The 11789-nt window shown below is 30.6% G+C and overlaps 2 protein-coding genes across 2 annotated transcripts; one reads left to right on the forward strand and one right to left on the reverse strand.

The window, feature by feature from the left end:
- Positions 1–96: 96 nt before the first annotated feature.
- On the forward strand, positions 97–1491 carry LOC132062544 (non-specific lipid-transfer protein 2B-like). The gene is made up of 2 exons (XM_059455096.1): positions 97–493; positions 1287–1491. Exons 1-2 carry the CDS (start codon positions 136–138, stop codon positions 1289–1291), a joined length of 363 nt encoding a protein of 120 aa, XP_059311079.1. The 5' UTR covers positions 97–135; the 3' UTR covers positions 1292–1491.
- Positions 1492–2016: 525 nt separating this feature from the next.
- Positions 2017–2484, reverse strand: LOC132061945 (pyruvate decarboxylase 1-like). The gene has a single exon (XM_059454618.1). The coding sequence runs from the start codon at positions 2482–2484 to the stop codon at positions 2017–2019; it is 468 nt and encodes a 155-aa protein (XP_059310601.1).
- Between the last annotated feature and the right edge of the window lie 9305 nt (positions 2485–11789).

Consider the following 11789-nt stretch of genomic DNA (forward strand, 5'->3'; position numbering starts at 1 on the left):
AACCCCCTCTTCCCCTTTTCATCGTTATCAATCATCCTTTATTTGGCTTCATTCCCCTAAAATTTCTATATAAAACCATAAAGCATTTGGAAAAAAAGCAAACTCAATACCTCTTACCATTACAAACACTTCACCATGAAGGCTACATATCCTTTTCTTACGGTAGTTTCAATACTCTTCTTCTTGATTTTCCCAACCAATTACTCACATGCTGAAAATATTAAGTGCAACAACATAGTACGAGCTGTGAGACCATGTGTGGTGTTCTTCAGGGGTGGGAGTGGGGTAACTGGGATGCCTCCAGCTATGTGTTGTGCTGGAGTTTCAACTCTTTCACAAATGGCTAAAAACACCACTAATAGGGCAACTGTTTGTAGATGTGTTCAATTAGCAATCAAAAATATGAGAATCACAGATGCAACAGTTAAAGCACTTCCTCGCAGATGTGGAATCACCTTGCCCTTCTCTTTCTCTCCATATGTTAAGTGTCCTGGTATGAGTTTTAAGTTTTATGAATTGATGCTAAAAGAATATTTATGTGATCAGATTAATGATAAGATTAATTGGTACTAATTGGCACACAGTACTATATATATATATATTGATCTTAAATGGATCTTGAGCCTAACTCACACCCCAAAAGCTAACTTAAGTGGAGGAGGATTGCTCAAGTCATATGAGGCAGGATTCTAGTCCTTCACCACCGATGTGCGACATGAATCACCCTATCACGCCCAGATCCGGACATTCTTTATCTGGTGCCCTTTATCCCGTGCAGAGTATATTCATGGACCGGGGGTCCCACGGCCTTCCAGGGACAAGAGCCAACTTCGGTTAAGGTGCAGGTGGCATCTTGTGTTAAATTAAGTCTTGGGCCTAACTCACACTCCAAAAAACTAGCTCAAAGGGAGGAGGATTGGCCAAATCATATAAGAAGCCGGAGAGTTCTAAATCTTTGCAATTGATAGGCGCCTGAGATTTTCTTTTATGCAATATTAATATATATGGATCGGAGTAAATAATTTTACCTTATAAGTTGTGATAATTGTAATATATGTTGAATTAAGTAGCTTGATCACGTACCAAACAGAGAGCAAACATATTTGAATCATTTTGCACTTCTTTTTTTTTTTCGTGGACTAGGAATAGTAGTAAACTACTATTAGCCAAGGAAACTTATGAAGTTCAAATGAGTTGTAATTGAATTGATTTTTGCTTCTATTAGTTGCTCCTACTGTATTTTATTATTTGCTATAATATCATGTGATTGTTTTTACTTGTGACAGGATAAAATGAGCTTAATCTGGAGTAGCTTGGAGGATGTAAATTAAATCACAGCGATGAAGCGCCAGCTGGAATGAGTATAAATATTTCATAAATTTTGTGTTTTTTTCTTGAGTTTCTTGAATTGCCTGTCTTTCGTCCTGTGTTGGTGTTTTTGTAGTTGTAAATGGCAATCTGCACTGGTCTTGTTTTTTTCCTTGTTCCTCATCATTAGCTTCCTTGCATAAATGGTTCTTGCAACTGGGCTCAGTGGCGGAGCCAGGAATTTGGGGAAGGGTGTGCAAATTTCTTCTCACTTGTGTTAAGGGTGTGCAAAATTAAATATATATACTCATAATAGCTAACATTTAACCTATGCACACAGTGTAATTTCGGGAGAAGGGTGTGCACCTGACCACCCTTTGCCTAAGGTGGCTCCGCTCATGACTGGGCTTTCAGCTATTGGAGCTAATATGAAATTACACCTAATGATGTTAGAAATAAGTTGTCTTGAATTTTTGATACCCGCGTATGCTCTCTTGGGCAAACCTTGAAGGGCAAAGAGAGTCAATTTACATCCAAGTATGGTTTATAGTTTAAATTTGCCATAAATCAAAGTTTGGGATCAAGTTTCATAAGATTGGATACTTGATAAATTTCTTTCTTATATGGATGAAAGTGTAGCTTGGGCTCAGCGATACAAAAAAATTAGCGTCATGATCCCGTAAGCTGGCATGGCTCTGTGCAATTATTTTAACCCGTAACAGTTTGAAAACACCTATGTTCCTGACTAAAATCAAGCAAGCCAATAGTATGATGCAAAATTATATTAGTCCCATAATCATTGGTATTAGGACCACCAACAAGACAAATAACAGGCAAATTCTCACTGTATGCACCAGTAATAGCATTAAGCACACTTAATCCCCCTACAGGAGACGTCACCACACACGCTCTAACCCCTTTCGCACGTGTGTACCCATTAGCTACATAACCAGCATTTAGCTCGTTACAACAGCCAATCAAATTCAGCTCCCGCTCAGCTATTAAATGATCCAATAAAGTCAAGTTGAAGTCACCAGGAACTGAAAACATGTCGTTTACGCCTATTTGTACTAGACGCCGAGCCAAATGCCAACCCAATGTTCTAACTCCGCATGGTGAGCTTGCTGGAACTGAAGCTGAATGAGCTGTGGATCCAATTACATTGTTACCCTCCATTTCTGAATCTTTTTCAAGAAAATTGATTTGAGATTATGGGTTTTGAAGATGATAAGCAGTTTATATATAGTTGCTTGTTAATTGTTATAGTCTAGGTGATGGTTTTGAAGACAGTGGGCAAGAAAAACTGCTACTGTACACTTGTACACTATACAGTGTACACTGCAAGAAAAGAATAGTATACTAATTTTTTTTTTTTTTTTGGAGAATGATTGATGGATTATTCAAATGATTCTCTTTTTGGGGTTGGGAGCCTATGTGAATCTAGCGTGACTAATTTTTTTTGTATTGTGGAGTCCAAGTCTTGCTATCCGTATAAGGGAAATATATCGAAGTATCACAACGGAGAGATAAATTTGATCCGAAACTTTGACGGAAGCAATTTAGCATATGTATCTTGGAGGGTAAATTTGACCCTTTGCCTAACCTTGAAGGTTAATAGTCAAAACTTATAAATTTAATATTTTGCTCATGAGACACGCTGGGCAAGAAGATCAAGACTACCTACCTCTAATATCATTCTTGTAAATCACCCTTTTGGACTATGTACGATTGGGCTCCTCCTATTACAAAAATAAGATCCCCAGAATTAAAGGGTGAAAATCATTTCCTCCTTCAATTTTATTTTAAAAATCAAATATTTCACCAAACTTTGGATAATTGTCATTTCTCCTATCTATCTCAATTGAACATTTTATGTTCCCAATTTGCCCTCTAAATTACCAACTTATGTCTCCGCTTTGCTTTGTTAATACGGAAAAGGCTCAAAAATGTCCTTAACTTAGTAGAAATAGTTTCAAAATGCCTATCAAAAAATTTTGGGTTTAAAAATGCTCTCTTAGTTAACAAAAATATGACATGAAATTTAACTAAACAAGTGGCCTTGTTTTATTGGTCCACATAAATGTCACGTCCTGAACTATGGCCTAGGCGTAACACGATACTCGGTGCCTGTCTGCATGTGACCGAGCAAACCAACTTACTGGCTGGATCAACATGCGGTGTATATTGAATGCGGTAATACTGAGATAAGTCTGGAAATATATTTATGTAGCCAACATGACTAGCACAAAAGCGTGCTAAACTCTAACGGATTGCAACTATAGTCTACGAAGCCTCTAAGAATAATGAAGTACTGATTGTTTATCGGGACAAAGCCCCCGGCATACCTGACTATCTAAAATACTAAAGACTGTAAATAAGGATAACACCTAGAAAGAACTGGGGCTCACCAAGTAGCTGATACGTGAATCTGGCAAGCGAGAATCATTACACATCGCGAGATGCGGAACTACGAACAAAAGGGACGTCAGTACATTTGAATTGTACTCTATGTAAAACCAACTGAAGGAAATAACGTAATGAGATGCACGAGGGAAGGATCAGCTCAAATCAATAACATAAGGACATGAAGTAATAAAGTAACTGAAACATAGACATTCTTTTGGACATAAGTGCCATTGAACATAATAATGTGTTTAACATGGTGGGGAGTCACCTACGTGCCGTAATGAACCATGCGGGATTCGTAATCCATTTTAACTCGGAAGAATGGGTATCTCGAGCAATGCGCCATGGGTCGTGACATGGCGGGCAGCATCACCCATTACCAGGCTATATCTTCAACAATGCATCATGCTTCATAATATGGTAGGTTGCATCATCCACGACCAGGCTATGTATCATAATGCACTATGGTTCATAACATGACGGGCATCATCATCCACTGCCCGGCTATATATCAAACAATGCACCATGATTCATAATGTGGTGTGTAGCATCATCAGCTACTAGGCTATGTATCATATCATCATGCACTATGCTTTATAACATGGCAATTTATCGTCCCTTTACCAGGCTATGTGCGTACTTATCTGTATAGCCCTTAGTATACACGTAAAGGTGATAGTCTGCGACACTTTCATGGACCTAGAAAGCAATGTATCATAAAAGCATATTTAACATCACTTTTCATTTTATTGTAGGCATTCTTGAATTTAGACATGCGTGTTAATTGATACAATTACATCTCTTAATCTCTATATAATTTCGTGAATCCTGTCATGAGTTCATAAACTATAGAGTTATCATATTTCATCATCATGTAAATCATAACGTAAGTCTGTAACATATATGTTCATCATATTTCTACCTTGTTTGAAGAAATACCATAAGTTGAAGAACCTAAATATTATTGTTCTAACATTGACACTAGGTATTACTATCACGAGACATGGAATCATAGATTGTTAATAGAATTTAGAGTATTAACTATTCATAATCATTCTGGGTTTTCATGACTAAGACTCATAGGATATCAAACACGAGTCTATACTGATTACGTATTGAGTTCATAATATTCAGAATGATAATCATGAACAACCATGAAACTATATTCTCAAGGATAGAAGTTTTGAAGCTTTTCATGAACTAAGGCATAATCTCTATTTCCAAATGTTCGTAGTAATAATGAAGAACGAGGCGTGGGGAAGATCAATAACATTCCCACACGTAGAGAGTAGTCTTACATACCTTAATTTCCTGCTCTTGAGTGTAATACAACGTTTGTCACCCCTTTCAACTTTAATTTATAGTAGTACAAGTCAAGGGGAATCAATATTAGCAAGGATACTCATGTTTTGGTCATCTACGCATTTTATCAAATACTTGGTGGGAATAAAGCTCCACAACCTTCATTAATGGTGTTTCTACATCCAACAACCCATCCTCTTTCTTCAAGATGATTCTACAATTTCATAATGGTACAATTATCATCATCCCTCATCACCTATCAGATAAAGAACACCCTTAGTCAACAATCGACAATCGACAACCCAAATAGATAATCGTTCATTCTTTTCTATCAAACCCGTCACTCGTATCTCATGAACTTATAGTCTATAATCACCAATACAAGGTTAAAATCAATTGAAGTACTAAGTTCTTACCTTTTGACGTTCAAGTCTCTTGAATTTGAATTCTAGGGTTCTTGTGTCCAAGACGAAGATTTAATCGATAATCTATGGAAGAGATGAGGATTCTAGCGTTAATCTTTGTTAGAATGACTAGCGGTCTATGCCGTCTTTGTAGCAGGCGGCAACTATTTAGATTATAGTGCGTATGTGTATATAGTTGTCTTTGAATAGTGATTATATATATATATATATATATATATATATATATATATATATATATATATATATATATATATATATATATATATATATATATATATAACATTGTTCAAAGCACGATTAATATAACATTGTAGTTTATGCTCCGTATCTAAAATTTTATTATATTAATGGTTGCTATGAATACAAAATCGGCGAATTTATTAAAAGACAAGACTTGTTTAAAAAGAACTATTTTCCTCTCTTTGAGATAAAATAATAGCAATATTTAAGCATCAATTGATACTTTTAATTTTAATTCGATTAATTTAAAAGTGTAAAATACTTATTATTTTTTATCAAATTTTGATTTGGATAATTCTAATTTAAATTATTAAATTAATTTTACATGTTTAAAACAAAACAAAGTAGAAATTGATTTTCTATTTAAACGAAGAAATACTATTTTTTAATTTTTGGTAAATATTCTGGTTTAAATTTCATTTTACTTGTCATGTTGTCTTTTGCATGGTTTTTTAAGAAAACGTCGATTAGAATTATAATTTGACTAATTTACCTTATTCATTATTTGATTTCCATTTGATATATATTTTTCTACGACATTAATCTCTTTTCACATTTATTGGAGTAAGAATAAAAATAAAAAAGTAATTAAATTCTATCTTATTTTAAAATATAAATATTTTAAGTATATTTATTTTAGTAAACATAACAAATAAATGACATGGCGAAATAGCAATACAACGAAATAGCTAAATTAGATGCAAAATATAAAAAAAAAAAAATTGTATGGTTTGACTACCTAACCTTTTGAAGAAAAGCAATTTCATTTGCTCCCACTAATGGATTGATACGCACGTGGCAATGAATCCATCATTATTGATTTATGGGGTGCACTTTTTTTTTTTTTGGACATTATTAGTTTGCACTATTTTTATGCATATAATATATATATACATATACTATGTTCAAAATACGATTAATATAACATTGTAGTTTTGTACTCCGTATCTAAAAACTTTATTATATTAGTGTTTGCTACGAATACAAAGTACCCTTCGCTTTTTTAATATTATATTTTTTTTAATATGGGGTTCAATTTTTTTTTTTTTTTGATATTCTTGATTTTATTAATATGGGGTTCACTTTATTTTTTTCCCATGAGTTTGGAGATGGTGAGTTCCAATTTTTTTTCTTCCTTTTTTTTTAATTGCTCGGTGTTATTTATTATGGGGCCCACCCCTTTTTTTTTAAGGGACAATGGACGATGAAGCATGAGTCTAAACCCATGCTTTATATAGTTTTTTTTTTTATTTATTTATTATATTGCTTGGTGTTGTTTAATATGGGCCCCACCCTTTTGGATATTATTAGTTTGCACTATATATATATATACATATATATATATATATATATATATATATATATATATATATATATATATATATATTCTATATATATTATATTAGAAATATATATATATATTACTATTTTTTTGACATTGTTTGTATTTTTAATATGGGATTCACCTTTTTTTTTAATATTGTTTGATTTTGTTAATATGGGGTCCATTTTTTTCCCGTAAGTTTGGAGATGGTGAGTTCCACTATTTTATATATATATATAAGTATTTTAAGTATGTTGTTGTACAATAATTTCATTTTTCTCACTAATGGGTTGATACGCATGTAAATAAATCCATCATTATTGATTTAATTGTTTGATTTTCTAAGCATTTTTGTATTTTAAGTATGTTGCTGTGTTTTTTTAATATGAGATTCACTTTTTTTTTTATATTGCTTGATTTTGTTAATATGGGATCCACTTTTTTTCTTGTGAGTTTGGATGTGGTGGGTTCCACTTGTTTTTCTTCTCTTTTTTTTTTTAATTTACTGGTTGGTGTTTAATATGGGACCCACAATTTTTTTTAAATATTAGTAGTTGTTTAAAATATGTGGGCCACAATTTTTTTTTTTAAATATTAGTAGTTGGTTTTAAATATTAGCAGTTGTTTAAAATATGTGGGCCCATATATATATATATATATTTTTTAAATATTAGTAGTTGTTTAAAATATGTGGGCCCACATTGTTTGTATTTTAATATGAGATTCACTATTTTTATTTAATATATATTTTGTTATATATATATATTTTCAAGTATTTGGAGATGGTGGGTTCAAAACACGATTTATATATATAAGTATTTTAAGTATGTTGTTGTACAATAATTTCATTTGCTCTCACTAATGGGTTGATACGCATGTGACAATAAATCCATCATTATTGATTTAATTGTTTGATTTTCTAAGCATTTTTGTATTTTAAGTATGTTCTTGTTTTTTTTTAATATGGGATTCACTTTTTTTTTTTGATATTGCTTGATTTTGTTAATATGGGATCCATTTTTTTTTCCTTGTGAGTTTGGATGTGCTGGGTTCCACTTGTTTTTCTTCTCTTTTTTTTTTTTTTTTTTTAATTATAACGTTGGTGTTTAATATGGGACCCACAATTTTTTTTAAACTATTAGTAGTTGTTTAAAATATGTGGGCCACAATTTGTTTTTTAAAATATTAGTAGTTGTTTAAAATATGTGGGCCCACAATATTTTTTGGGCCCACAAACGGACGACGAAAAAGTGCCCAAACCCACCTATAGTAGTATATAGTAGTAAAGTAATTTTGTCAATATGGGATACTATGTTTAAAACACGATTAATATAACATTGTAGTTTGTCTTTTATTTAAAACTTTATTATATTAGTGTTTTCTACGAATACGCATCGTGTTTAATATGGGGCCCACATTTTTTTTAACGATGTTTGTTTTTTAAATATGGGATTCACTTTTTTTTTTTAATATTGCTTGATTTTGTTAATATGGGGTCCACTTTTTTTTTTTTTCATGAGTTTGGATGTGGTGGGTTTCGCTTTTTTAATATTCGATGTGTGTTAATATGGGGCCCATATATTTTCACGATTAATATAACATTGTAGTTTGTCTTTCCGTATCTAAAATTTTATTATATTAATGGTTGCTATGAATACAAAATCGGCGAATTTATTAATATTTTTTAAAAGAGAAGACTTGTTTAAAAAGAACTATTTTCCTCTCTTTGAGATAAAATAATAGCAATATTTAAGCATCAATTGATACTTTTAATTTTAATTCGATTAATTTAAAAGTGTAAAATATTTATTATTTTTTATCAAATTTTGATTTGGATAATTCTAATTTAAATTATTAAATTAATTTTACATGTTTAAAACAAAACAAAGTAGAAATTGATTTTCTATTTAAACGAAGAAATACTATTTTTTAATTTTTGGTAAATATTCTCGGTTTAGCTCATTTTACTTGTCATGTTACTAATTTACCTTATTCATTATTTGATTTCCATTTGATATATATTTTTCTACGACATTAATCTCTTTTCACATTTATTGGAGTAAGAATAAAAATAAAAAAGTAATTAAATTCTATCTTATTTTAAAATATAAATATTTTAAGTATATTTATTTTAGTAAACATAACAAATAAATGACATGGCGGAATAACAAATACAACGAGTTTAATAGATAAATTAGATCTCGGGGCTAATATAAAAAAAGAAAGAAAATTGTATGGTTTGACTACCAAACCTTTTGAAGAAAAACAATTTCATTTGCTCCCACTAATGGATTGATACGCACGTGGCAATGAATCGTCATTATTGATTTATGGGGTGCACTTTTTTTTTTTGGACATTATTAGTTTGCACTATTTTTATGCATATAATATATATACATATACTATGTTCAAAATACGATTAATATAACATTGTAGTTTGTGCTCTGTATCTAAAACTTTATTATATTAGTATTTGCTACGAATACAAAGTCTGCACTTCCTTTTTTTAATATTATATTTTTTTTTAATATGGGGTTCAATTTTTTTTTTTTTTAATATTGCTTGATTTTATTAATATGGGGTTCACTTTATTTTTTCCCATGAGTTTGGAGATGGTGAGTTCCAATTTTTTTCTTCCTTTTTTTTTAATTGCTCGGTGTTATTTATTATGGGGCCCACCCCTTTTTTTTAAGGGACAACGGACGATGAAGCATGAGTCTAAACCCATGCTTTATATAGTTTTTATTTTTTTTTTTTTTTTTTATATTGCTTGGTGTTATTTAGTATGGGGCCCAGCCTTTTGGATATTATTAGTTTGCACTATATATATATATATATATATATATATATATTTCTACTATATTAAATATATATATATTACTATTTTTTACATTGTTTGTATTTTTAATATGGGATTCACCTTTTTTTAATATTTTGATTTTGTTAATATGGGGTCCATTTTTTTAAGTTTGGAGATGGTGGGTTCCACTATTTTATATATATATATATATATAAGTATTTTAAGTATGTTGTTGTACGATAATTTCATTTGCTTTCTTTTTAATGGGTTGATACGCATGTAAATAAATCCATCATTATTGATTTAATTGTTTGATTTTCTAAGCATTTTTGTATTTTAAGTATGTTCTTTGTATTTTTTTTAATATGGGATTCACTTTTTTTTTTTTATATTCTTGATTTTGTTAATATGGGATCTGCTTTTTTTCTTGTGAGTTTGGATGTGGTGGGTTCCAATATTTTTCTTCTCTTTTTTTTTTTTTAATTACTGGTTGGTGTTTAATATGGGACCCACAATTTTTTTTAAAATATTAGTAGTTGTTTAAAATATGTGGGCCACAATTTTTTTTTTTTAAATATTAGTAGTTGTTTTTAAATATTAGCAGTTGTTTAAAATATGTGGGCCCATATATATATATTTTTTTAAATATTAGTAGTTGTTTAAAATATGTGGGCCCACATTGTTTGTATTTTTAATATGAGATTCACTTTTTTTTTTTTTAATATTGCTTGATTTTTTTAATATGGGGTCCATTTTTTTCCCGTAAGTTTGGAGATGGTGGGTTCCACTATTTTTTATATATATAAGTATTTTAAGTATGTTGTTGTACAATAATTTCATTTTTCTCACTAATATTGATATATAGACTATGACAATAAATCACGATCATTATTGATTTAATTGTTTGATTTTCTAAGCATTTTTGTATTTTAAGTATGTTCTTTGTGTTTTTTTAATATGGGATTGACTTTTTTTTTTATATTGCTTGATTTTGTTAATATGGGATCCACTTTTTTTCTTGTGAGTTTGGATGTGGTGGGTTCCACTTGTTTTTCTTCTCTTTTTTTTTTAATTACTGGTTGGTGTTTAATATGGGACCCACAATTTTTTTTTAAATATTAGTAGTTGTTTAAAATATGTGGGCCACAATTTTTTTTTTAAAATATTAGTAGTTGTTTAAAATATGTGGGCCCACAATATTTTTAGTACCTAAAACGGACGACGAAAAAGTACCCAAACCCTTTATAGTAGTATATAGTAGTAAAGTAATTTTGTCAATATGGGATACTATGTTTAAAACACGATTAATATAACATTGTAGTTTGTCTTGTGCCCACAATATTTAAAACTTTATTATATTAGTGTTTGTTACGAATACGCATCGTGTTTAATATGGGGCCCACATTTTTTTTTAACAGTGTTTGTTTTTTAAATATGGGATTCACTTTTTTTTTCAATATTGCTTGATTTTGTTAATATGGGGTCCACTTTTTTTCCCATGAGTTTGGATGTGGTGGGTTTCACTTTTTTTTAATACTCGATGTTGTTTAATATGGGGCCCATAATTTTTTTTTAAGTTTAATATGGGGTCCATAGTGTTTGTTTTTTAAAATATGGGATTCACTTTTTTTTTTAATATTGCTTGATTTTTGTTAATATGGGATCCACTTTTTTTTAATACTCGATGTTGTTTAATATGAGGCCCACAATTTTTTTTAAGTTTAATATGGGGCCCACAATTGTAAAATTACAATTTTTTTTTTTTTTTAGGGCTTGATTAATATGGGGCCCAAAATTTTTTTTTTTTTTTTTTTTATGGGGGGTCCACAACGGACGACGAAAAAGCACCCCAACCGGTGCTTCTAATATAGTAGAAATGTGATAATCTATGGGGTTTGAGTAGAAACTCACCTTGTATGCTTTATGGAAGCCCTAGGGTGTTTTCTTTCCAAAAAGATGATTTAGAACAAAGTGGGAAAAGTTT

This window comes from Lycium ferocissimum, chromosome 7, assembly GCF_029784015.1.
Source record: "Lycium ferocissimum isolate CSIRO_LF1 chromosome 7, AGI_CSIRO_Lferr_CH_V1, whole genome shotgun sequence".
NCBI classification, from domain to species: domain Eukaryota; kingdom Viridiplantae; phylum Streptophyta; class Magnoliopsida; order Solanales; family Solanaceae; genus Lycium; species Lycium ferocissimum.